We start from the raw sequence: 26,081 nt of genomic DNA, 5'->3' as shown, positions 1-26,081 counted from the left end.
TCCGGTGGGTGGACTTCTGTGGTATAATTGTTCGCCAGTCTGTGAGTCACCCACCCACCAGTTATGGGATTTGATTTTACTGTGATTGTGCCCCTCCTACCGTCTCATTGTGGCTTCTCCTTTGTCTTTGGATGTGGGGTATCTTTTTTGGTGAGTTCCAGTGTCTTCCTGTTGCTGATTGTCTGGCAGCTAGTTGTGATTCTGGTGTTCCCGCAAGAGGGAGTGAGAGCTCGTCCTTCTACTCCGCCATCTTGTTTCCTCCAAAAACATGATTTTTAATGGCTAATATTTCACCATAGATATGCACCAAATTTTATTAAATTAACTCCTTTATAAAATTAAGTCACTGTCAAGGAACATGGTATATCTATCTCTACTTACTCAGTTTCTCTTTATATCTCTCAGTAACATTTTGTGGTTTCTTCATAGCTATGATACATTTGTAGGTTAACTGTTTTTTGATGGATTTTATTTGTTTGCTGCTATTGTCAGTGGAACCTTTTTTCTCTTACCTTCTAATTGCTTATTACTACTATACAGAGCAGCTGTTGAATTTTAGATATTTACCTTTTATCCAGCCACTTTACAGAAATTTATTTTTATTTTGGGGGGGCTGTTTATTTTCTTTTTTGGTTTTGATAGACAGCCCTAGTCATCTGCAAATAATAGTTTTGTCTCTTTCTAGTAGCTATAACTATTAGTTTTGCTTCATGTCTCATTACACCAACAAGAATTTGGAGATCAACGTGAAATAATGATGATGATTTATGTTTAGGTCCTGGTCTCAGTGAGAATGCCTCAAGTGGTGCTTCACTGTTGAGGATGTTGTTGCCTGTTGATTTGATAGGGTTTTTTAAAACCATGTTAAGAAACTGCATTTATTTCAAGTTTGTGTGGTTTTTAAAATGGTGAATGTATATTGAATTTTATCAAACGTCTTTTGTATTTATAGAGATGGTTATATTGTTCTTCCTTATTTGACCTATTGATGGACTGTATTACACTAATTCCCTAATATTAAACCCTCTTTTATTCATTATTCAACAAATATTTGTCGAGTGCCTTCTATTTGCCAGGCACTATTCTAAGTGCTGCACAATCAGTAGAGAACAGCATAGGTAAGGTTGCTCCTCCAGCCTTGGTTCTTGCTTCTGTGCTGTTTGATGCTAGTGTCACGTAGATGCCTATAACCCATTAATGCATTCCATAAACATGTGAATACCTTTCATGTGCCAGGCGCTGTGTTCTGGGGATATAGCAGAAAGCAATGTAGTCATGGTACTTCATGAAACTTAGTGAAGGAAACAGAATTTAAACTGATAAGGTATAGTCGTATCATTGCAGGGGGGTTTTTTGGTTTGTTTTGGTGGGGTTATTTTGGCCACACCGCGTGGTTTGTGGGATTTCAGTTTCCTGACCAGGGATCAAACCCAGGCCCTCTGCAGTGGAAGCCCAGGATCCTAATCACTGGACTGCCAGGGAATTGCCCATAATTGCAGTTTTGATAAATGCTATCAAGGAGAAATACAGAGAGTTTATAAGAGTGCTAACTAAATTAGGCAGGGTACTCAGGGAAGGCCTCTTTGAAGAAGTGACATTTAAATTGAGACCAGAGGGGATAAGTAAGAGACAGGTGAAAATGGGGAAGAGTATTCCAGGTAAAAGGAACTGCATGTGAAAAGGCCCCAATTTGGGAAGTAGTTTGATACTTCCTTTGAAATGAAAGAAGGCCAGGATGCCTGAAAGAAGGCTCAGGCACCAAGGTAGGACAGGCTAGGACCAGATCCAGTAGGGTCTCGTAAGCCATGATAAGGAATCTGGATTTACAGATTTTTAAAAATTGAAAGAATATGAAGGATTTTATGCCTATGTTTGGGTGCCAGTTAGGAGCCTCTTTCAGTAGTTTAAGCTAGAGAGTAAGAATGGAGAGAAGTGGACAGATCTGATCAATGTTTTTGGAGGTTAAATCAACAGAGGTTGGTGTGGGTGCAGGGGGTGAGCTGAAGTGTCAAGGATGAATCCGAGATTTCTGGCATGAATGTGGATGGTGGTACCATTTGCAGAAATAAGAACGTTGAAGGAGGAATGAGTTTTCCTGGGGTAGGGGTCACGAATTCAGTTTTAGCTATGTTTACTTTGAGATTTCTTTGAGACATCTGAGTGTAGGTGATAAATTGGCAGTTGAATGTATGCATCTGAAGCTCAGAAGTAAAGTCTGGGTCTCTAGCACATAGAGGGTATTTGAAACCATGAGAGATGATGTGACTGTATATAGAGCTGTGCTCTCAGATACCATAGCCACTAGTCGTATGTGCCTATTTAAATTAGTTAGAACGAAATTAGAAAATCAGTTTCTCAGTTCCTCAGCACTCCTCAAGTACTCCTTAGCCACATGGGGTCATTGGCTACCATATTGGACAGTGCAGTTAAAGAACATGTCCATCATCACAGAAAGTCCTATTGGACAGTGCTGATACACAGTGAGAAAAAGGTTTAAGATTGAACTCACTCTACTTTTTAAAGTTCAGATAGAGGAGGAGATGCTTCAAAGCGCACTTAAAATTAGTGACCAAAGAGAGAGATAAACTAGATGAGCATGGTGTCATAGAAGCCTTTGGAAGAGACTGTTTCAAGGAGGGGTCAAGTGTTGATTTCTGCTGCTAGGTCTGATAAGATGACTGAAGAGTATCCATTGGATTTAGCACTATGGAGATCATTGGTGACCTTAACAAAGCAATTTCAGAGGGGTGGTAGGAGCCAAAGTCATATTGGAGTGGATTAAAGAGAGAAATGGCAGGTGAGCAGGTAGCAACTGTGTGTCTTTTAAAGCTTGACTGCAAAGGGGGAATGTAGAGGTGGACCGGAGTTGGAGGAAGATATGGGGTCCAGGAAGGTTTTTTGTTTTTTAAATGAGGAGGATTTAGAACATGATTTATTTTAATGCTGATGAGAAGGAGCCTGTGTGAGGAAGAGGTTAAAGCTACGTGGGGGAGGTGTCTAGAGAATGACTGTGAGATTCCTGAGAGAACCTGAGGGGTTGCAATTCAAAAAGAAGATGGCCTTTGATAGGAGGACTCCTCCTTCGTGCATCAGAAGAGAAAGGAGAAGATGAGTACAGATACAGGTAGGTTTCCATGTGATGGCTTCCGTTTCCTCTGAGGTATGAGGTAAAGCTCATAAAGTATGAAGAAGAGAGCTTGAGAAGAGGGGGATCCAAAGATTGAGGATAAATGAGAAGGTGTGAATAGTGGTTCCAAATAGTAGTGGGAGACAAGTGGACTATGGAAACTTAGATTGCTTCCTATCATATAGGGCCCCGTTGAGGTTAGCAGTCAATTTATAATGGTGTGTGTGTGTGTGTGTGTGTACGCGCACGTGTGTATGTATGTGTGTGCGTGTGTGTGCGTGTGCGTGTACGTATGTGTGTGTGCGTGTGTGTGTGTGTGTGGTTTTACTCCCTCAGGCGTAAGTACAGAGAAGGCAGTTAGTTTGATTTCTGAGGGTTGGGAGTTAGCCAGATAGGTGTTAGCCAAAACAGAGTGAGAGTGGTAAGGCAGTTCTGGGTTTTTGCAACAGAGTGAAACGATGGCATCTGTTTGATAAAAAGGGAAGTGAAAGCAGGAGGAAGTGAATGGATACTGAGAAAGTGGAGGGATCAGTGCGCTGGAGGTTCCCATAAGAGCAGGTAAGCTGGAAGGAGTAACAGTTCAGAGTGGGATATTTGAATTAGAGATTTATGAGGTGATGGTGTTTCTGTGATGAAAGGTCCAGGGTAGAACTGAGGCAGCCCCAGTAGGGACTGAGGGAGTAGGTGGCTGAGGTGGAGGGGCAAGGTCGTTGCATGAGGAAGTTGAAGGTGTTGACTGAGCTTTCTGTGCTAATTTTTCAGGGACGCAAAGTTAAAGCAGGGCTGTGAGTGGAGAGGAAGTCTTAATCAGGCCTGGATTTGGAAGTTTCTGGGAAGTTGGTACATGATTCCATAGAGGAGGGAAGGGAAGAAGCTGGCATAGCCCAGTGGGTGAGCCTCAAAGGAGAAGGGATTTTTCATGAGGGAGGAGGAGAGGGAATGGTCTGGAGATGGCATTAGGACAAATAAGGACATCAGTCTTAAATTACATAGGGTGTGAAAGGCTATAAATAGCCTCTAGTTCAGAGGGCCGCAGCGGGAGCTAGTCTCAGGGCCCAGCCAGTTTGCAGGTGACTCTGATTTTCAGTCTGGATGCACTAGACCACCTGGAGGAGTGTTTTAGAAACTCCCAGTGCCTGGGCTTCACCCCTAGAGATTCTGTTTTCTTGGCCTGGGATGGGGCCCCAAGTGGCAGTATTTCCTAAAAGCGCCTCTGGTAATTCTAATGCACGCTTAGTTGAGAACTACTGAGAGATGCAGGGAGTATTCAGAGGAGAAATTGAAGATAGAGGAGTGTTTGCTGATCACAAAGAGGCCAGAGGGGCTGGAAGGGAGGAGAGTAGAAGGTTGCGTGGTGGGGGTAATTTGTCCTCTTTCCCATGCAACGTGGTGAGAGAGCATCTAGTGTTACTTTGTAAGCAATTTCTGGAATCTTTTGTCCGTTAAATGGGTCAGTTTATTTTTTATATTTGCTAAAATATATCTTTCAAGGATTGTGGGACAGAGAGAATATGTGTTCTTGTTCTAAGTCTGTATCAGGTAGGAACTGCTCTTTTTAAATTTTTTTCTACTTTTAATATAAATTATCTGAGAAAGAGAGGATTACTTGTGCCCTGAAGGAGGTTTTCCCATCGTATCTTCAAGGCTGCTCTAATTGACAGTCCTTATTCATGCCCCCTCTTTTTTTCTCCACCTTACAGAGGCACCCCCGTTAATTTTCTTATTGCTGGTCCTCTTGGGTGCCTTCTTTTTCATTTTTTCCTCTATGTTTATCTCTTTTATTCTGATCACTAAATATCTGTGAATACAGAAACTTAAAGAAATGCAAAGAAAGAGTCAAAGGTTCAGAAGTGGATTTCTACCATAAGAAACTAGGATTTTCATTTTATTTTCTCACCTCTTTGTTATTTACAAGTGTGAAAGAGTCCAGTTTGGGAGTCATTAAATGCCTTCTGTCTGTGAAGTCTGATGTCATTGTTATCAATAAAGTGACCGATGAGCCCGGTTTGCCTGGGACTTTCCCGATCTTAGCTTTGGAAGTCTTGAGTCCTGAGAAGCCCCTCTGTCCCAAACAACCCTGGGAGACCATTGAGAGTGTTGTGTTGGATAACCGGTATGTGCAGCCTGCCTCTTGCCCTGAAGGAGCTTATCGTTTCCAGGGCCATGAGAAAGCAATAAATGTAATAAATCAGTTAAAATAAGAATGTAAACAAGGACATGGGTTTCCTGGGTCACCATATCCAGACAGTTGATGGTAAATAGAGGGCATTAGAAAAGGGGAGACAGTATGTTATATACATAAGAAACTAAAGTCCCAGATAACTTTGCTTCTAATTATACTGTTTTCCAACTGACTGTACTTGAACCAGACCACTCCTGGACATGGGTCATTATATTGTTTTTGTGAGTTTATTCAAGACATACATTTTTCACTTGAGGTAAATGAGGTATAGATGCTTCTTTTCAGAATAATTCAAACCAATCCCATTATGCTTTTTTTTAATTAGCTTATAAATTCAATTGCCTGGGTACAGTCTGTACCTAGGAACAAACCATCATATTTCCTTTTTTCCCTTCACACTTCAGAGACTCTTACTATATGATTTGGATTTGAAGTGGTAGGAATTTCCAGCTAGGAGATGGGAGGAGGGTGGTTGAGGAATTGATCTTCTGCTAGATTTTGGAGGTTCCTACAGTGACATTTGAGCAATATATCAGAAAGTAGGAAACTGTGATTTCAGTACATACCATATCACTATATTGGGCTGCTCACTTACACAGTTTATCAGCCTTCACTAGATTTTCCTCTGTGCATCACCCCCAGCACCACCACCACACCCAGTCCCTTGATCTTATAGGCATGCTTCACACGTTAGAGGTCTGGAATATTTGCAATCTGGACCTTCTCCTATTAAATTGGTAAGTTGAAAATATCCCAAGAAAACATTATTTTCCGTAGCTATATGTACATGGATTTCCATTTTTTAGGTGGCTGCAAAATTCGGATTCAGGGGGACTGGACCAGAGAGCGCCGCTTTGAAATCCCTGATGAGGAACGCTGTCTGAAGTTCCTCTCAGAGGTCCTTGCTGCTCAGGAAGGTAACTCAAGCCTCAGCAGTTTTCTTTCTACTACTTGCATGGGACATGCTGTACAGAGGCAAGTGGCCATTAGCAAAGTACCTCACCCCTAGAGCCTTGATAGGCGATTTTTTTTTTTCTTCAGGAATGGCCCCAGGGATAGGTTAGGGAATAAGTCTATTCAGCTTTAAGGACACTGAGTCAATTTCCAGAATCTTCAGTTTCATTCCTTGGACAGCTTACTGCAGACTGTAATCCTCCTTTGGTCCCAGATGATCCCAGAGCTGCCCTCATTTTCTTAGTCTCTTCCTTTGTGTTCAAGAATGGTGCTGGCCCCTGCACTTGAGTGCTGAGTGAATGGCCTTTGGTTATGGTATATTCCATTCAATGGAATAGTCATTCCATTCTGACTATGACCCTTATCTCTCCAGCGCAGTCACAACTTCTTGTTCCAGAGCAAAAGGACTCATCCAGCTGGTACCAGAAATTAGACACTGAGGACAACTCTTCTGTTTTTTCAGGTACTGAAAAGATTCTTTTTTTCCCTGGTTGCTATGATTATTGCAGAGTCAATAGATTTTATCTGGGCAGATAAGATAATGTGGATTAATGTCAGTGTCAGATACCTTCTCCTATGGAGTGGTTTTATCAAGTCCGTACCCACTGACTCACGTTCACTCCTGATCCTTTCTGTGGCACATTAGCTCTTTCAGTGCCAGCTTAGCAGAGGGGTAAAAAGTGCAGGCTCTGGAGCCAGACTACCTGGGTTTGAATCCCCGTTCTCTGACTTACTAGTTATATGACCTTGGTCCAATTACTTTGACAACTCTGAGCTTCTGTTTCTTTTTCTGTAACATAGGAAGATTTTTAATAGCACCTACCTCATGAGGTCTTTGTGACAATTAAGTGAGATAATGATATAGCTCTTTACTATCAACCAGGCATTGTGCTAAAAGTCTTCTATAAAGACTAGCTCTTATTATTCACGTTCCAAGTTAACGTAACTTACTGTCATTCTAGTTAATATGTCAGTGCTTCAGGGACAGATGTGCTGCTTCCCCCAATCTACGTTATCACTACTCTTACACCTTTCTGTTTGGTAACGCCACTGAGCAAATAGTGATCAAACCAAAACCGCTGATCAAAGCAAAGTCCTATCAATCCTGGATAAGTTGGATGTTATCTTTTCCCCCCTTCCACTCTGGGTTCTGTGTCCTTCAGGGCTTCTTGGATTTGAGGATAATTTTTCATCTTTGAATTTGGACAAGAAAATAAATTTGCAGAATCAGCCTACAGGGGTTCATCGGGAACCGCCACCCCCACCGTCTTCAGTGAATAGAATGTAAGTCCTATGTTGAAACAGATTTCCCACGTGTGAGACACACATGGGAATTGTTTAAGGCAATTTCACTTTTGAATTCCTCATTTATTTGCTAGGCTTCCACGTGAAAAGGAAGCTTCTAACAAGGAACAGCCCAAAGTGACCAATACCATGCGGAAGCTCTTTGTACCAAACACCCAGTCTGGGCAGCGGGAGGGTCTCATCAAACACATCCTGGCAAAGCGAGAGAAAGAATATGTCAACATTCAGACTTTCAGGTTAGTCTCTCTTCTACTTACTGAGGCTAAACGTTAGTACATATAGGAAAAAATGGTCTTTGGGTATTTAAGGTATTAGTTTAATTAGCTTAATTCAGAATAAAAGCATAAAGAAGAGAATGGTGAGCTGATTCAAGCCCCTGTCTTTATGCTGGTCAATAACATACATATCCAAAATAATGCCAGTGCTACAATTTCCCTTGGATTTTCTAATTACTAATGATACCACCTCTACTAACCTTTCTATCCACTCTTAGAGAACCAAGTCAAGCTCACAAGTACTAGAGAATTGTCTCCTAGTACATTCCATAAGCAAGTGTGTTTATCTATCTGACCTGCTGAATTTCTTCTTGCCAATATTGGAAAATTAAGTCCGCCATTACCACTAGACTTTAATTTACCTACTTTGGGAAGTTAACTGAAGGAAGTTTCACCCAAGCATCTTGATTGGGAGGTCTATCTTCGATTCTTTCCTCTATTATATTTTTCATTTCATCTTGGTGATATCCTCTTTTCTGGACTCACTACGTGTGGTGTGTGTCGTGTATCCCGATGTTCAAAGCAGCAACGCTTTCCTTTGTTATTTTCGAACAGCATGTACCCTTTTAGTCCAAGATTCCAGTCCCATCTGCTATCCCATTATGCCTCATTTATTCTAATTCAGTCATGACTATATCCCTATGCTGAAACCTCCAGATCTTCAGATTTCCCGTGATGCTTATATTTGTATGTAAACAGTTAAGACAGTCATGAGTTTTCCCTTCTGCTTTCCCCCTTAATACTATATCTGTCTCAACAGAATTTCCTACACAGATGTCCTTGTAATCCTTCGGGAAGTGAGTTTTTGGATTTAACTACAACTCCTTATGGAATAGTTATCCATATTAGACATCCTTATAGCATGAAGATACCTCTTTCCCATCCACAAGCTCTCCCTTCAGATATGAGTTTGGATGGAATGTAATAGGAAGGAAATGTGGTAGAGCAATTAAACTTGTGTTTTTTAAATAGAGACTTGGTTCCTTTCTGTAGGTTTACCTGATGTAAACTTTGGAGAGAATAAGCCCACTGCCTTTGTCTTCTACAGGCAAGAGGGTTTTGTGTGTGTGTGTGGCAAAACAGTTTGAGAAATTATGTTGCTTATTGTGACCATCCACACTTGACCTTTGTTTTTAAATTATGTTTTGGAATCATGTATTAGGTTCTTTGTTGGAACATGGAACGTGAATGGCCAGTCTCCAGACAGTGGGCTAGAACCTTGGCTGAACTGTGATCCGAATCCTCCTGATATCTACTGCATTGGGTAAAATGGCGTCTGGAAGTTCATTTTGGCTGTATGTTTGGTGTTAGTTTACGTGACATTTTGCGCTTTTTTTCCCCACCATTTGTAAAAACCTACTGTAGACTATATGTGAGAGTTAACTTGTGGGTCAAATTTGTGAGATCATAAAGGAACAGATACCTGAATTGGTGTAAGGAAGCATCTAATCCTCTCAAAACCCATAGAAAACTATATACTTCATAGAAACTGAGATTTGAGGTTAATTCTAACAGTGACTATTTCTAGGATATATAAGCAAAGCTCTACGGTTATCCCTTATGGAGGTTTTTTTGTTTGTGTTTTGCATAGCCTGTGCATATACCTGTGGCGCGGAGTCTTTTGAAAAGAAAACTACTTGTCCTTACTGATCACCTGAGTCAATAGAGCAGTTCTCTAAAATTTATCTTTTCCGCATTGTTTCATCTAATGTCTCAGAAAATGGGACAGGAGGTAGTCAGAGATAATTATGGGATGTGTGTAGATCCGACATCCTCTTGTTTTCTCAGATTCCAAGAGCTGGACTTGAGCACAGAAGCCTTTTTCTACTTTGAATCTGTGAAGGAACAAGAGTGGTCCTTGGCTGTGGAGAGGGGTTTGCATTCCAAAGCCAAGTATAAGAAAGTAAGCCGCATTGAATTATCTTTTTTAGTATACAACTAAGTTGTATATATACAACTAAGAACTCACTAGAAGTTACTCTGTTATCTATAGCTTGTTCCAAAAGAGTGGTTTAATTGAATTCTTCCCCATGTGTAATACTGGAATAGGGCAGACTAATCCTTTTTATTCCTATTTCCTAGAAAAAGAATTCCCTAAGTTTCCCGATCTTATAGTTTCATTGCTTAGGTAGTTTTTAGGAGAAAAGAAGAATTTTATTGTCCTCATAGCAGTAATTAACTCAAATGATGACACATAAGATAAGTGATTTTTGCAATGAGAGTTTAAGATTGAAATTGTTCGCTGACATGGTCAGAACTGGATGCTTTACAGAAAAGCAGTTTGAAGCATGTGGGTGCATAGGGCAAGCTTTGGAATTGGAGCAAGAACAGGAGTGTTGTGGAATTTCAGTGAGCTCGAAACTTGGTTGTAAGTCAAGAATAGAGTTGACTTTAGCAAGGTGGCCCAATTTGTTGGTCTCTAGAAGGCACGTGGTAGAGGCTACCAGAAGAGTTATTTTAATTATGGGGCTACCATACCAAGCCCTTTAAAAGGAGTCATTTGTCTAAGTAATTTTCATCTGCATCTTCTAGCAGCTGATATAGGTGATAAGACTCCTGAAGATGTTATTCCTCTCGTATAGACTAATATACATTTCAGACATATTTCTAGTTCACAGACTTAAAAGTAAAAAGGAGTGTTATTTTATACATTTTAATTTCTTAGGAAATTGTAAATCAGAAACTAGGAAAAAGAGGCAAAAGGAACAAGCTGGGATAGAGGCTTTGTCATTATTATTCGAATTTTTTATGCTGCCTACTCACGGTAGGCTAAAAAGTGATTAAAATAATGAATCTAGAGCTGAGTGTACTCGTTGTCTCCAAAGACTTTTAACTCCTACTGGTCAGAGCCAGATTAAAGCTTTCCCAGAGAAGTTTTGTTTTCTCTTTATGAGGCCCACTGGGAAATTAGAGGATTTGGATTCAGATTAGGGCATGGTTATATCTTCTTGGTGGAAAATTAGTTGTGGGAATTCGATATGTGGCAAAGAGTGGTATTAACATGAACCTCTTCTAATTCCCTGCGACTCATAGGTTCAACTGGTCCGCCTCGTTGGGATGATGCTCCTGATATTTGCCAGAAAGGATCAGTGGCGATATATCCGTGATGTTGCTACAGAAACAGTTGGGACTGGAATCATGGGGAAGATGGTGAGTTACTTCGGAAATGAGCTCAATTATGATTTATGTCCATGTGAAGTTCAGGTGCTAGTTGCATCTTTGTACTAACTGTGGATCATTACTCTTGCTAACAGGGAAACAAAGGTGGGGTAGCTGTGAGATTTGTATTTCACAACACTACCTTTTGCGTTGTCAATTCCCACTTGGCTGCCCACGTGGAGGACTTTGAGAGAAGGAATCAGGATTATAAGGACATCTGCGCACGAATGAGTTTTGTGGTCCCAAATCAGACCCTCCCACAGCTGAACATCATGAAACATGAGTGAGTGGTTAAGTCTTCCTTAGCCTTTGAATAGTGGTGGTGAGAAGAGACTAAACGTGGTGAGAAGCTATAGAAATGTGAAGAGTGAAGAGATTATTGTTTAGGGATTGGGGTCACGAAGAAGGGGGCGGGTTTGAGGAATAGCAGATGAATTAGATTTTAGTCAGAGGAATTAGATTTGCTATCAGAGGAAAGGTTAATTCTCTTAGTGGGCATCTAGAGTAATGGTAGAGGGGGGTCTGTCAATTGACATCAGTTTTTATTATTTTTTATTATAAAATAGAAATGTTCATTGTGAATGTAATAAAAGGTAAAAGTAAAAAATCCCTCATTTCTTACCTCTGCTCTCCCCAGCCAGTCCCTCCTTCCGAAGAAAAACACTGTGGACAATTCAGTGTGTATCCTTCCAGATCTGTGCTGTCCGTTATGACAGCCAGTAGCCATAGGTGGCTGTTGGGCACTTGAAAGTAGCTAGTCCAAACTGAGATGTGCTGTGAGCATATACACTGAATTTAGTAGGGAAAAAATGTAAAATATCTCAACTTTTTAAGTATTGATTACATGTTGAAATAACAAAAGTTTGCATATATTGAGTTAAATGGGATTTGGTTTTTTTTAAAGAAGGCATTGGGTTTTTTTTGTTTTGTCTTGTTTTATTTATTTTTGGCTGAGTTGGGTCTTCGTTGCTGTGCACGGGCTCTCTCTAGTTGCGACGAGCGGGGGCTACTCTTCGTTGCGGCGCATGGGCTTCTCATTGTGGTGGCTTCTCTTGTTGCGGAGCACGGGCTCTAGGCGTGCGAGCCTCAGTAGTTGTGGTACACGGGCTCAGTAGTTGTGGATCACAGGCTCTAGAGCGCAGGCTCAGTAGTTGTGACACATGGGCTTAGTTGCTCTGCAGCATATGGGATCTTCCTGGACCAGGGCTTGAACCCGTGTCCCCTTCATTGGCAGGTGGATTCTAAACCACTGTGCCACCAGGGAAGCCCTGGAATTTGTTGTTAAAGTTATTTTCACTTGTTTCTTTTACTTTTTATATTCAGCTACTAGGCAATTGAAAATTACATTTCTTATGTGCGTCCTATGTCTTCTGTTTTTTTTTTTTAAATTAATTATTTAATTTAGTTTTATCTTTGGCTGTGTTGGGTCTTCGTTGCTGCGTGCAGGCTTTCTCTAGTTGCGGCGAGCAGGGGCTACTCTTCATTGTGGTGCACGGGCTTCTCATTGTGGTGGCTTCTCTTGTTGCAGAGCATGGGCTTTAGGCACACAGGCTTCAGTAGTTGTGGCACGTGGGCTCAGTAGTTGTGGCTTGCAGGCTCTAGAGCGCAGGCTCAGTAGTTGTGGCGCACAGGCTTAGTTGCTCCGCGGCATGTGGGATCTTCCCGGACCAGGGATCGAACCCGAGTCCCCTCCATTGGCAGGCAGATTCTTAACCACTGCCCCACCAGGGAAGTCCCTATCTGTTCTGAATAGTGCTGTTGTAGACTTTTGTCTATGCACACACAAACACACACATACTCATTATATAGGACTGTATTATCCTATTTATTGTGAATCTCTTTCCAAGCCAGTAAATATAGATCTACATTATTCTTTTTACTGGCTGTGAATCATTAAGAAAAGGGGCTGTGGAGATTTAAAGACACCAATGGATAATGTGAAAGGTTAGTGAAGAATGGGACTTAATAAGGATAGAAACAAAAATCAGTTGAGGAATGGATTGTTAGTAGAAAATGGTTATTTGTAGGGAAATTAATAGTAGTAATTGAAATTCTGAGAGGGTAATGAGATTTGGAATAGTGGTTTGAGATGTGAATTAGTAGGAAAACAAAAGATAATTTGTGGGTATTAGGATCAGTAGAGAGTGGGGTAATTGAGGAAAGAGTAGGGAAAGGTAGTGATGTTGGCCTCTTTCCATATTGTCTCAACAATTAGGATCATATAGAATTCTGTTTCACAGTGGTAAAACAAGGCCTTGACATCAGTAATCATAAAATTGCCCCGAAATTCCATAAATTTATTTACCCGGGACCTTAAAGATTGGCAAAGAGATCCATTTGGAACTTGAGATAGCTCACAAGAGAACCCATTTTGGTGTGGGAATTTCAGGGTCTCCCCTGGGCGGCTCTCAGCACACCTGGGGGTCTGTTGCTGTGATTGGGAGCCTGAGGCTCCCATGGCCTGCCATTCTCCTTCCTGCCTGGGACTTGGACTGCGGTTCTGGGGCAAGGGTAGACAGAGTGGCTGCAGCAGAAAGCCCTGGACCTACATTTGCTAGTGGGCCCTGCCCAAGAGAGCTGTCATTCAGACCATGCAGACCCTAGTGGAGAGCCTGCAGAACATCAGGGCTCAGAGAGGCAGAAAACGTTCAGATTCTCTTCCCCTAGAGACCTGGCAAGTAGCCAGGTGAAATTTTGAAGCTAGTCCAGCAAATAAACTACATGCTTCTCTCAAGGAGTTAACTCCTTGGTTTCTGAGTCCCACATATACACCGTATTTCCCTGTCTTTGTTCCTCATGTGTGCAGGCCCGTCCTCCTGCCTATTTTGTAATCCCTCGCCCCTCTCAGGTGTTGATAGTACTCGCCCCCAAAGGATAGTTATATCTTAAACCCCTAGTCAGATAGTGATAAATGAATGCTTATCAATAATCTCCCCATTTTCCTTCTCTCCATTCTCCTCTGATTGATTTTTATGCTCATTGCTGCTATTTCTGTTCATGTGTTTCTTTATCCTCAGTGTTGTCATCTGGTTGGGAGATTTGAACTACAGACTTTGCATGCCTGATGCCAATGAAGTGAAGAGTCTTATTAATAAGAATGACCTTCAGAGACTCTTGAAATTGGACCAGGTAATAAAATTTTATTTTAAAAGGTACTTTCCTAGACAGCAGATAAAATTGTTAGGTTTATGAGTTAGACCCATGGGAGTTGTGTCTTACTCTAGAAGTAGATGGAAAGGTATCACTGTCTGGGGAAAACATTGTGACTAGTGATGCAGTGAGTACACACAAGGTTTGTAGTGCTTTTATTAAGTGCTTGGATGGGAGGAGAAGAGATAACGTTAGTGATAAAAAGTCAATATAACATTTATTCATTAAGTCTTTATCAAGAAGGGATTTCAGAGATTTGTATAAATGAGTTGGAGAATGGGTGGGGTTAATTGGAGAACACTTCCTGGAGGAAGTGGGCCTTCAGCTATGTTGATGTGGTTTGGCAGATGAAACAGGGAAAGCTGCTCTATGATTACTTGGCAGGCTCAGCAACAGCTTGGAGGTAAAAGAGGGAGGCCCTGTGAGGGGATTGGGAGGCACAGAAGAGAAGTTTGGGAAAAATAGCAGACTGTGGTCTAATGGGAACTGATTGAGAAGTTGGGGCTTGCTAGTTTATAGATGTTAAAACCTGTGTGAGAAGCACTGATATGGTAACATTTATATAAAACGATATTGAGGAACCTAGTTTTCTGTAAATTTGCCTTGGAGCCTGGCACAGGACTTGAATTTTTACTTTAGCATATGGATTCTGGCTGCTAAAAGTGAATGCTTCTTATTGAGGGAAGAAAATGTTTCAACTTGATTTGAATGTCTTTAAATCCTAACGTGAGACTTTTGACCTTCAGTCATAGTCAAAATTCCGGTGTTTTGCAGCAGAATGGTTTTTACAGTGAGCCTTTCTTGGCTGTGTCTATCTTCACATTGAGGTTGGCTGGCTAACTTTGCATTTCTTCCTCTGTCCTGCCTCCAAAGGGGGTACAATTGGAATAAGTTCTGAATCTTATGTAGTTCTGGTAAAATATTTGAGTGAGGGTAACTTTCAAAACGATCTATTGGCTTGGCCGAAAAGTTCGTTTGGGTTTTCCACAAGATGTTACAGAAAAACCTGAATGAACTTTCTGGCCAACCCAATATAACTATTCACTGAATTTGGCTTTTGGAATTATCCAATCAAAATTTGTGTGCTTTTTTAAAAAATTAAAACTGTGCCCAAACTATTATATATATAGGATGGATAAACAACAAGGTCCTACTGTATAGCACAAAGAACTCCATTCAGTATCCTGTGATAAGCCATAATGGAAAAGAATAAGGAAAAGAATATATATATATGTATAATTGAGTCACTTTGCTGTACAGCAGAAATTAACACAACATTGTAAATCAACTATACTTTAATAAATTTAAAAAAATCTGTGCTAACATCAGGGAACTTATGATTATTCAGGTTTCATTTTTCCATTTTACCTTGACCACCATTAGCAATAAAAAATTAGTGACATGCTCATATGAGCATCCTGTCTGTCGGTGAGCTTAGATGCTGTTGGAATGTGAAAATTTAATTCATAAGGCACAGAAATTTTATGTATGTGCTCCGACAGTTGCAAAAGATACGGAACTTAGATACTTAGAAATGGCTGATCAACCCAATTATCACTTCTGTTAAGATGGTGTTACCCTGCTTATATGATACGTTTTTCTATCTCTAGCTAAATATTCAGCGCACACAGAAAAAAGCTTTTGCTGACTTCATGGAAGGGGAAATCAAGTTTATCCCCACGTATAAGTATGATTCTAAAACAGACCGATGGGATTCCAGGTAAAAAAACAAGAACCTCCTCATGGAATAGGTTAAGCCCTGATCTTATTTCTGTCTCTCTGAATTGATGAAGGGCTGGGAAATTTTTAGTTCTTGCCAGAAACAGATAGAAAAACCTAATGGCTCAGTGCTATTACAGAAGAGGTTTCAGTTTGTGTGTGCTCACAGGTGAGCTCACCTTAGGAGAGTGTGGACTGCTCTGTCAGGCTGTTGAAGTTTTACGAGCTGCCTGTGATGCCTTATTTCTCTCACCTCAGCAGACTTGCTTCTTAGATTTTTGCCCTTCTGATCTTACCCCTATTTCCTTACCTGTTGCCCTGTTCTGGCTCTTTTCCCAAACTCTTTTTCAACTCTTTAACTCAGGATACCAGAGGTGAAAACAAAGAGCCATGAAAGGTTCTTCCAGAACAGTGGTTCTCGATTCTGAGTTCACATTAGACTCTTTTGCTGGACTTTTAAAAATACCGGTGCCTGGGCCTGACCTCCACAACTGCTGCAGAAAGCTGAGAATCACTGTCTAGGGGGCCTGTTGATTTCTCGATCACCCCTAGTAAAGTGCCCCTGTCAGTATGTGCCTGGTGACTGTTTGTCTTCTACCTACTATTTCTTCGTTTCCTATGGTTTCCTACCTGGCTGAGCCCAGAAGTTTGAAAGAAGAAAAGAATGCCTGGGCATAGTCAGCTTCTTTAGACTCAGAGAGCGCCAGGGTGGGGTGGGGAGGAGCCTGTCCCATCCTCCGAGGGAGCTGCTCAGCAAGTGAAAAGTGACTCTGAGAGATCTTGTGCACATTGCCTTGTTTATTCCACTCACCTGACTTGAGAGTCAACTGAAGAGCTACTGATAAGAACTTTATTTGTGTCACCGTCTGGATCAGGTGTACAGGTGTTGCTTATTTTAATAGAATGATGAATAGGCTTTTTCCCTCCCCTTGGTATTCTTATGGGCTGTTATTTGTTCAGACTTGCATGCTTAGGTGTTAGTTCATCTTTATTAGAAGAAGCTCGACTTATCCATAAAAGTACAGGTTTAAAGAAATCTCTACTATTACCCATCTCCAGTGATTAAGCCCAGTCTAGGAATATAGGATTGGATTTTTAGATTTTATTAGTTGTCTATCTGTTGTGAAGCATCATTGCTGTTGATAGAGCAAATGAAGAGGAAGTGTTCTGAATATAATCCTGTCCTTCTGAGGGTATTTTAAGAAGGTGCTATTCTGTTTTCCCCTGGGGCAACAATATTGAAGATATAATCCTAATCTTAGGAGCACCGTTTATTCATTCATTAGATAACTATTCATTGAGCACCTACTTTACATCAGATACTGTGCTAGGGGCTGAGAATGCAGTGACAAACAAGCAGACACAGTCCCTTCACAGAGCTTGCAATATAGTAGGGAAGATAATAGCTGGAGTCGTTAGGGAAGGAGAAGCAGATAACAAGAGGGCCTAACTCAGGTCTGAACCAGTGTGGTAGGTATTCCGTTCTTGTGTGGTATGTTATTCTAATTCCTTACTTTTTTTGCAGTGGGAAATGTCGGGTTCCAGCCTGGTGTGACCGAATTCTCTGGAGAGGAATTAACGTTAATCAGCTTCATTACCGGAGTCACATGGAACTGAAAACCAGTGACCACAAGCCTGTTAGCGCCCTCTTCCACATTGGGGTAAACACTTGTTTGTTCATGCAGTCGTTTGTGTGTTAAGTATCTATTCTTAGAGTGTTATTTAGACTCAGAACGGGTCAGTAATTCAGTGAGCCATAATGTTTTCATAACCAAATAATCATTTGCAACATTGAGAAGTTAGTGCCCTTGACCCTCCTAAATGCTGTCCACATGGCCGTTTAGTGACACAGGTGTTTCTCATGCTGCATAATGGCTGGGTAGCACCCTTCACCTCCTAAAGTCATTATACATAAAGAAGAGTTCAAAGCTAGGTTTTAAAGGATGAGTAGGTCCTCATCAGATAAAATAGTAAGGAGTGGAAGCACCAGGAGAGAGGTTCCAGGTAGAGGGCTGGGGACAGCAGGAACAAAGGCACAGACCGGTCAGAATACAACATAATCTGTATATAATGTTAAGAGGCATATTGTTAGTTCTACTAACTAAGATAGTGAAGTCTTCCCATCCAGGAGCACAGGTTTGAAATTTCTCTTTAACCCTATTGCATCCTGGGCTGGATTAATGGCCAGTTGTTTAATTTTTTGTCTCTGTTGTGAGTAAAGTTTTTGTTTTCTAGCTGTGTGTTATTAGTATGCAAGTTATATCTTGGGATCTTGTTGACTTACTTTATTACAGCTAGTACATTTAGATTATTTCTTGCAGTTTTTCCAGACCTACAGTCATGTAATCTGGCAGAATCTATATTGGGCAGTGCTTGATAGAATGGACGTTATAGCTAGACTGCTTAAATTTGCCTCCCAGCTCAACCACTTTCTAACTGTAACAATGGAAAATTTATGTAACATCCCTCTGCCTCAGTTTCCTTCTCTATAAAATGGGAATAACAATGGTACCTACTTAAGAGGATTAATGAGGTAAGACATGCGAAGAGCACAGTAGGGTAGATTTCTTTCCTCTGGGTGTATGTTGATTATTTTGGCTTCTGAGATAGGTTCTCACCAATATGTCTTATCCTGCTCCTGTCTTAAAGGGGAATGACTTTGGGGCATTTCCTTTATGTACAAAATTTGTTCTTCATCTTAGAATAGATTCTAAATTTTATTGAGGCAATCATGACTTGACTTTATCCACTTTGAAATTTTAAAATAATAATGAATAATAATAGTATGTGTTCCTCAAAAAGTAGCTAGTACGTGCCAGAGACTGTACTAGGCAATTTACACCCATCTCATTTACTCCTCACAGCAGTGCTTTGAGTTAAATATTTCTCATTTAACAGATGAGCAAGTGGAGAACCAGTGAGTTTAAATAAACTTCTTTAAGAGCATGCAGTTAGAAGGAGAGCTGAGATTCAAGTCTCTTAAGCCTGTTTAATTCCCAAACTTATAGATGTTCTTTCTCCTACCCCCACAATGCCTGCAGAGTTCCAGAGAACTTACTGACTAGATATACCTTCAGATACTACTTTTTTCTTTTTTTTCTTTTTTTTCTTTTTTTTTTTTTTTTTTTTTGCGGTACGCGGGCCTCTCACTGTTGTGGCCTCTCCGGTTGCGGAGCCACAGGCTCCGGACGCGCAGGCTCAGCGGCCATGGCTCACGGGCCCAGCCGCTCCGTGGCATGTGGGATCTTCCCGGACCGGGGCACGAGCCCATGTCCCCTGCATTGACAGGTGGACTCTCAACCACTGCGCCACCAGGGAAACCCAGATACTACTTTTAACCCACCTAATTTCTAGCTTGTGCTTGTGGACTGCCCTGTTTTCTTCATTTGAGTTCTCTTAATCCATTTTTAAAAGGATGTCTTTCCCCCAGACACTAACCGTTTTTGTTTCATCAGCTATGCTTAGCTTTTCTGTTTGTATTTCTTTTCAGAACCTCAGAATATTTGTAATACTCCATACATATTAATTCAGAGCTCCCAGCAGGATATTTACAATTTTTCCATGCTTTCTGTGTATTTTTGTGTATCTTTAATAAAGCTCTACCTTTCTAGTTTTTAATACTTTTTAAATCACACAGGAATTAAAATGTGTTTTCTCTTTAAAATAAAAATAGAAGTAAGCAAAATTCACAGATAAGGCTGAAGGTCTTCAGTGCCTCTTCTATCCCCCACTTCCACTTTTGCGCTAAACCCCACTCCCTAGCCCGGCCAACTACCCTTATGAATTTCTTTCTTTCTAGACCAGCACTGTCCAATAGATTTTCTGTGATGATGGAAATGTTCTAGATCTGTCCTGTCCCATCCAGTAGCTATTACCTGCAGGCAACTATTGATCACTTGAAGTGTGACTGAGAGAAATGAACTTTCAATTTTATTTAATTTGAAGTAATTTAAATTTAAATGTCCTTATGTGGCTACTGGCTATAATATTGGATAGCACAGTTCTAGACCTTTTCTGTTTACCCATACACAATATGGTGGTGTTTTGTTTGTTGGTGTGTATATATCATAAATGGTCTCATACTGTATGTGTTGGTCTGCAACTTTTTTTTTTAATTCAGTGGTGTATCTTGGAGAGCTATCCGTGTTATTACATAAAGATCTAGCTCATTGTACATATTTCTTAATTCCTAATTTTATTGGTAATCTCCTTTTCTAAAGTGGATGTATCAAGTGGTGACATTCTGTGGTAACATTTTCCCCTTCATTATCCTTACTGAACATTAAGGGTTATGATCATGATAACCCACTGAGAAGAGCTTTGATTTTATTGGGTAACCACCCCATACTTTGGACTCTTGGGCGCACTATGATTAGAGGCTTTAAGAACCACATTGTATTTCTTACCACCATTCACGTCAGTGACTGTTAACAAAGGGACCAAGTACTCAGGGGCCAATTAATTTCAGAAGACTTGCTGTGGGCTGGCTGAGATTAAGCTGAGATGGGGTTCCCACCCCTGCACTTGGTAATGGGATCTGTTGCATTGGTTCTTAGACTTTGGTGGACATCAGAATTGCCTAAAGAGCTTCAAAAGCATGGACCCCGCCCCCTGGAGATTGCTATCAGTGAGCTGAGGCATTTGTGTTTTTAAGACCTACCCCCACCTCAAAAAAAAGACATACCCAAGTTGGTCCTGTCACATATCCAGTATTTTGGAAAGGGTCTTATGCTAGAGGTCCAGATATCACCTCTGCTATTAACCGTGGCAGTGAGCAACTTAGTTGATCTTTTTGTACCTTGATATTCTCAACTGTGAGAAGAATAATCCTTGCTTTGGTAGCCTCACAGGTTGTTGTGAAAATAAGATGACATATGTAAAATACTTTTTGAAATAAAAAGTTGCAAAGGGACTTACCTGGTGGTCCAGTGGTTAATATGCCACGCCTCCAATGCAGGGGCGCGGGTTCGATCCCTGGTCGGGGAACCAAGATCCCACATGCTGTGCGGTACGGCCAAAATAAATTAATAAATTTTTTTTAAAGTTGCAAAATGTTGAAAAAGAATTTAAAAAGTATAAAATTCCTCTTAATGTAACACTGTAGTGGGCACCCTGGTGACGCTAGTGATTGCTTACTCCTAAGTTCTCTAATCATTATGGTTCAGATATGTAAAAACCTCCACAGTCTTTGAGACTCAGCTTTGATGTTCTTATTTTCCACACTTTCTTTACAGCCTCTACTGCATACATCAATCTTTTTTTAAAAATTGAGTTTGTGAAGTTTTCTATTCTAAAAAGAAACTGGGGCCTTAATAAGTGAAAATGGTATGTTAATTATGTTTGTTTTGGGCATCGATTTGTATAAAGTTTTAATAGTAAAAAAAAAAGCACAGCTGTGTCAGGAAGCCGAAAGTGCTGTGTCAGATGGGAGTTTTTTCGATCTATTAGGCAAGATGATTTGTTTATCGTCATGCTTTTACTCTGATCTGGGACATTTTGTGTCGGCCGTTTTCTAAAACGGCCATAGGGTCTATTTACTAACATACTTTTATCATCATATAATCTGAGCATTGGTATTATATTGGTATTATGATTCTTGGCATCGTGCATAACAGCTAATAGAGTTAAACGCGTTAGTCATTTTTTCTGCTGTTTTAGCACTTTATGATCATTGTTAGAAAATGTGATAGGTATGTTTTGACACTATCAGTTTGTATAGTGCAGGAAATAAGTTTTAGCACAATCGTCACATTTTCTCCACCACCAAATTACTTAACAATGGAGCAAGAAAATATTCTTCCCAAATATTTATTATTGCCAAGCTTCGTAGCACAGAGGTTTAACTTTTCCAAGAAGTTAACCAATTAACCTTACCTTTACCTTACGGTGTGTGATCCCATAATTTATGTTTGTTTTAGTGGCCTTTTTAAAGATCGTTAGACTCTTAGAGATATATAAGTTGAGAGTACAAAAGACTAAAATAAGGATCTGTCTGTTTTTCTCAGGTAAAAGTTGTGGATGGAGCGAGATTTCAGAAAGTGTTTGAGGATGTTCTTTGCACCACAGTTTATTTGAAATGGTTGCTATAATGACCGGTTTTAAACTGTTAGGTAATCTTAAAGGAAGATGAGCTACACGCATGTAAGACTGAAAAGAGGGTTCATTTTCTTTCAGGTGAAGGTTGTGGATGAACGGAGGTACCGGAAAGTGTTTGAAGATATTGTACGCATCATGGACAGAATGGAAAATGACTTCCTTCCTTCCTTAGAACTCAGCCGGAGGGAGGTGAGGAAGCACACACGGCTGCCCATCTGCTGCCCATCGTGGTCGCACAGGGGAAACCATGTAACTAGGAGAAGGCAACACTGCAAAGTCATGAAGACTGTGTGAGCTGAAGGCAGACTGCCTCCACTTTGGTCCCAGCACTGCCATCTAGTAGACGTGTGGCCGTGGGCGAGTGTCTTACCCTCTCAGAGCCACAGTTTCCTTTTTTGGATAAAGAGGAGGTTGTGAGGATTACCCGAGTTAATACATGCAAAGCCCTTAAAACAGCGCCGGGCACAAAGTAAGCCCTCAGATGTCAGCTGCTCTTATTTAATATTTCAGAGTTGCTGGCCAATTCATATCTCAGGAACCAGGACCTGGTCATGGGATGCATGCCCTGACCCCAGGTGGGGTTATACTCTTAGGATCCCAGGAACAATCAGAGTAGCCTAGAGAAGTAGCAAGAGCTGCCTGGCTCCTTCTCTGCTGTTGTGAGAGGGGACAGTGGGTAGCTGGCTCGCTTGGCGAGTGCATCCGGCAGTTAATAATGGTTAATAATGACCTCATTCTTTATTCATATTCTCTATGGAATAATCCAACTGACTTTCTTCCCCTACTAGTGATGCATGTTTGTGTCTGTCTGTTATTCCCCAGTTTGTGTTTGAGAATGTGAAGTTTCGGCAACTACAAAAGGAGAAGTTCCAGATCAGCAACAATGGACAGGTTCCCTGCCATTTTTCTTTCATCCCTAAGCTTAATGACAGCCAGTACTGCAAGCCATGGCTTCGGGCTGAACCTTGTGAGGGCTACTTGGAGCCAAGTGAGTTTTCCCTTTACCATTGTCTCTGCTCGCGATGTACCATCCCCTCATGACTGCCATTCCCTCCCTTTGATTAACTTCTTGTTTTCTAACCATACGTCTCTCACCTCCACTGTCGTTGTATTGGGGCTCCTCCCTCTTCCGTGTGTCCCATCTCTCCGTCATCACTTAATGATTTTTTTAGAGGACACTTCTTCTGTTGGTTCTCATCCCCTTTTTGCTTTTCCACTGGAAGTTTCTGTTATCATGTACCATCTCTTACATTTCAGATGAGACTGTGGACATTTCCCTTGATGTGTATGTCAGCAAAGACTCTGTGACCATCCTGAACTCAGGGGAAGATAAGATTGAAGATATTCTTGTCCTTCACCTGGATCGAGGCAAAGATTACTTCTTGACCATCAGTGGAAATTACTTCCCAAGTTGTTTTGGTACATCCTTAGAGGCTTTGTGCCGAATGAAAAGACCAATCCGAGAAGTTCCTGTTACCAAACTCATAGACTTGGTAAGAGGCATCCTAAGACATGCATCTCCTTTAGATAGAATTTTCGCAGTGCTTAACTGATGTCCTCCTTCTCTCTGTGCTTCCTCTTTTGTCAGGGCTGGCAGGGGAACTGGGGGGTGGATGGCAAGTGATAAATAAGAATAAGAATGTCACTTTAACACGCCTTTCATTGGATTAAGCCTAAAAGGAAAGAGGAGAAGGTAATATGTAATTGGCTCTTGTCAGGAATATGAGATAATACGAAGTTCACTGAATTAGATTAAAGCCTCCTTTCTCAAAGATTTATAACTTTGAGATATAAAGATATGCTTACTTGTTATGCTCTTCATACTTTCAAGTCATTTTTGTATAAATTAGCATGTGTGTGAGGTCCAGTAACGGGGCGGGGGGGGGTGTGGTATTATCCTCATTAAATATATGAGAAAACTGAGGCACAGAGACAATAACTTGCCCAAAGTGGAATAAATTAGTGACAAATCTGTCACCCAGATTTTCTGATTTCCAGTCCAGAGCCCCTCACTATATCATCATATCTAATCCAAGTCAGACTCAGCTGCTTGTTGGAGCCCAGGCCATAAGTGAACCTCAGAGTACCTGCCTCAGAACCCCCAGGGATCCTTACACAAGTGCAGGCCCTTTCCCCCACTCACCTCTGGCAACGGAATCAGAATCTCAGGGTGCAAGGCCTGGAGATCTGCATTTTATCAGCATCCTGGATGATTATAATATGCACTGAAGTTTGATACAAGTTTAATGTGACTCACTCAAGAAAAGAAAGGAGGAGGATTTCTCTTCTCCGACACCAAGCTATAATATCAATGTCCTTATGGAGGAAATGCTTATTATCTTCAGGAACGAAAATTAATTTAGTAACAAGTTCATTCTGTTAAGAACCTTTCTTCTAAGTGAAAATATTGTTGGATTTGTGTGCAGACCTCTTCGGGCTATGAAAGTATACTCTTGGTCTTTTACCAAAGAAAATTAGATGGCGTGACAGCCCTATGTTATCATTACCATTAGTATTCACATTGATCCTTTTGGCCTAGCCGGAGCAGTGATTGTATCATCTAGCGGGGAGGGCTAGACCGGCGGGCAGGCTGCTGGCTTGTCAGAGTGTGATCTGTTCTGTTGCCATGGAATTGTTTTAGTGATGACTCAGATGGCAGATTAAAACCCTTGAGTTCAGTCCCAGCATTCTTTCTTGGAATTATGCTTGTTTCCCTAGAGCCCTCATGACTGAGTGTATTAGCCCTGGTTGAGAGACAACCATTTTTTTTTTCAGAAATTCATATCCTGACATTCTGTTATTTTTCATGATACTTATTTTTTCTTCTACCACCATATTCCTATCTTTTGAATGTATTATTTCACCTTTTAGAATATGTTCTAAATGAAGTAGTCTCCCTTTCTTTTCCCTACCCCTTGCCTCCATCCCAGACACCATTTCCCAGCTTTCTTTTTCCCAACTTTTATTATGAAAATGGCAAATGTGCAGAAGAATTGAAAGAACAGTACAGTGAACAACACCCACATGCCTTATACACATATACTGACATATACTTTTTTTTTTGCTATACCATTTGAAATTAAGTGGTGATGTGTCACTTCACCAGTGAACACTTTGGCCTGCCTCTCTTAAGAAAAAGAACAACTTCTATATCAGCACAGTGCCATTATGACACCTAAGAAAACTAGATACTCGGTATTCAGATTTCTCCAGTTGTCCCAATAATTTCTTTCATAGCTTTTGTAAAGCCAAGATCAGATCTGGGTTCATGCAGTACATTTGGTGAGGTCTCTGCAGTCTCTTTTAGAGTAGAACAGTTCTTTCCTTTTTCCTTTAACGACTTTGCCTTTTAAGAGTCCAGGGCAATTGTCCAGTCAGGGGTCTGACATTTCTTAAATTTGTCTGATTGTTTCCTCTTGGTAATTTTTAAACCTGTCTTTTTGTACTCCCTCCTCCCACCTTATTTCCTATAAACTGGAACTATTTGGTCAGAGTTGGCAGACGCATTATACTACCCTTTACTGCAATTGTCCCATATTAATTAAAGTGACAAGAAGGAGACTCAACCAGCATTAAAAATGTTTATTTTATTTAAAATATTATCAAGTAATTCAACCACATTTGACCATGAATAGGAAGTAGTCAAAATCTTTAGTGGAGTTAATGGCTCTATAGGAAGCCTTTTTTCTTCTTCTTGTGCACACATGATTCAAAGTTTTAAAAAATAGAACCCAGATCATTTTTCATTACAAAATTGCTGAGTTCTTCTTAAATTGTATGTGTGTGGTCACCATTTATTCTGTTAAAGCGTTTATTTTGTAGGATTTAGGGTTCTGATTCTTTTCACAGCCTGTTGCATTTAATAAATTCCTGGATCTCATTGATGAGGAAATTATCCGTATTAGTGTGGGGCAGTAAACAAGAAATCTAAGATTATCTGTTCCCCATTTGTAATACCTTCCCACTGTGTTTTGGCTTGATTTTGACCTTCTGAAATGCTTTCTTAGGTTTGTTTATTCATGCTTGTTCCAAGACCCAAGATGATATTTCAAATCCCGTGAGACAAGGCTATTAATAATGATACCTGTTGTCCTTTTTTGTATTATTTACTCTA

General features: G+C 40.6%; 1 protein-coding gene across 2 annotated transcripts in view; it reads left to right on the top strand.

Annotated features, from left to right (window-relative positions):
- The window catches only part of OCRL (OCRL inositol polyphosphate-5-phosphatase), a 56,303-nt gene that overhangs the window by 15,913 nt on the left and 14,309 nt on the right, over positions 1 to 26,081 (top strand). For both annotated transcript variants that reach the window (XM_060002883.2, XM_060002882.2), the window contains exons 5-18: positions 6,116 to 6,226; positions 6,637 to 6,726; positions 7,427 to 7,547; positions 7,643 to 7,804; positions 9,006 to 9,107; positions 9,632 to 9,746; positions 10,877 to 10,993; positions 11,098 to 11,285; positions 14,020 to 14,131; positions 15,763 to 15,872; positions 17,397 to 17,532; positions 22,046 to 22,156; positions 22,790 to 22,955; positions 23,225 to 23,460. In XM_060002883.2, the coding sequence (XP_059858866.1) occupies positions 6,116 to 6,226; positions 6,637 to 6,726; positions 7,427 to 7,547; positions 7,643 to 7,804; positions 9,006 to 9,107; positions 9,632 to 9,746; positions 10,877 to 10,993; positions 11,098 to 11,285; positions 14,020 to 14,131; positions 15,763 to 15,872; positions 17,397 to 17,532; positions 22,046 to 22,156; positions 22,790 to 22,955; positions 23,225 to 23,460 (1,877 nt within the window). The remainder of the gene's footprint in view (positions 1 to 6,115; positions 6,227 to 6,636; positions 6,727 to 7,426; positions 7,548 to 7,642; positions 7,805 to 9,005; positions 9,108 to 9,631; positions 9,747 to 10,876; positions 10,994 to 11,097; positions 11,286 to 14,019; positions 14,132 to 15,762; positions 15,873 to 17,396; positions 17,533 to 22,045; positions 22,157 to 22,789; positions 22,956 to 23,224; positions 23,461 to 26,081) is intronic.

Source organism: Delphinus delphis, chromosome X, assembly GCF_949987515.2.
Source record: "Delphinus delphis chromosome X, mDelDel1.2, whole genome shotgun sequence".
NCBI lineage: Eukaryota > Metazoa > Chordata > Mammalia > Artiodactyla > Delphinidae > Delphinus > Delphinus delphis.
Note: the sequence above shows the minus strand (reverse complement) of the source record. Positions and strands in the feature narration are given on the sequence as shown.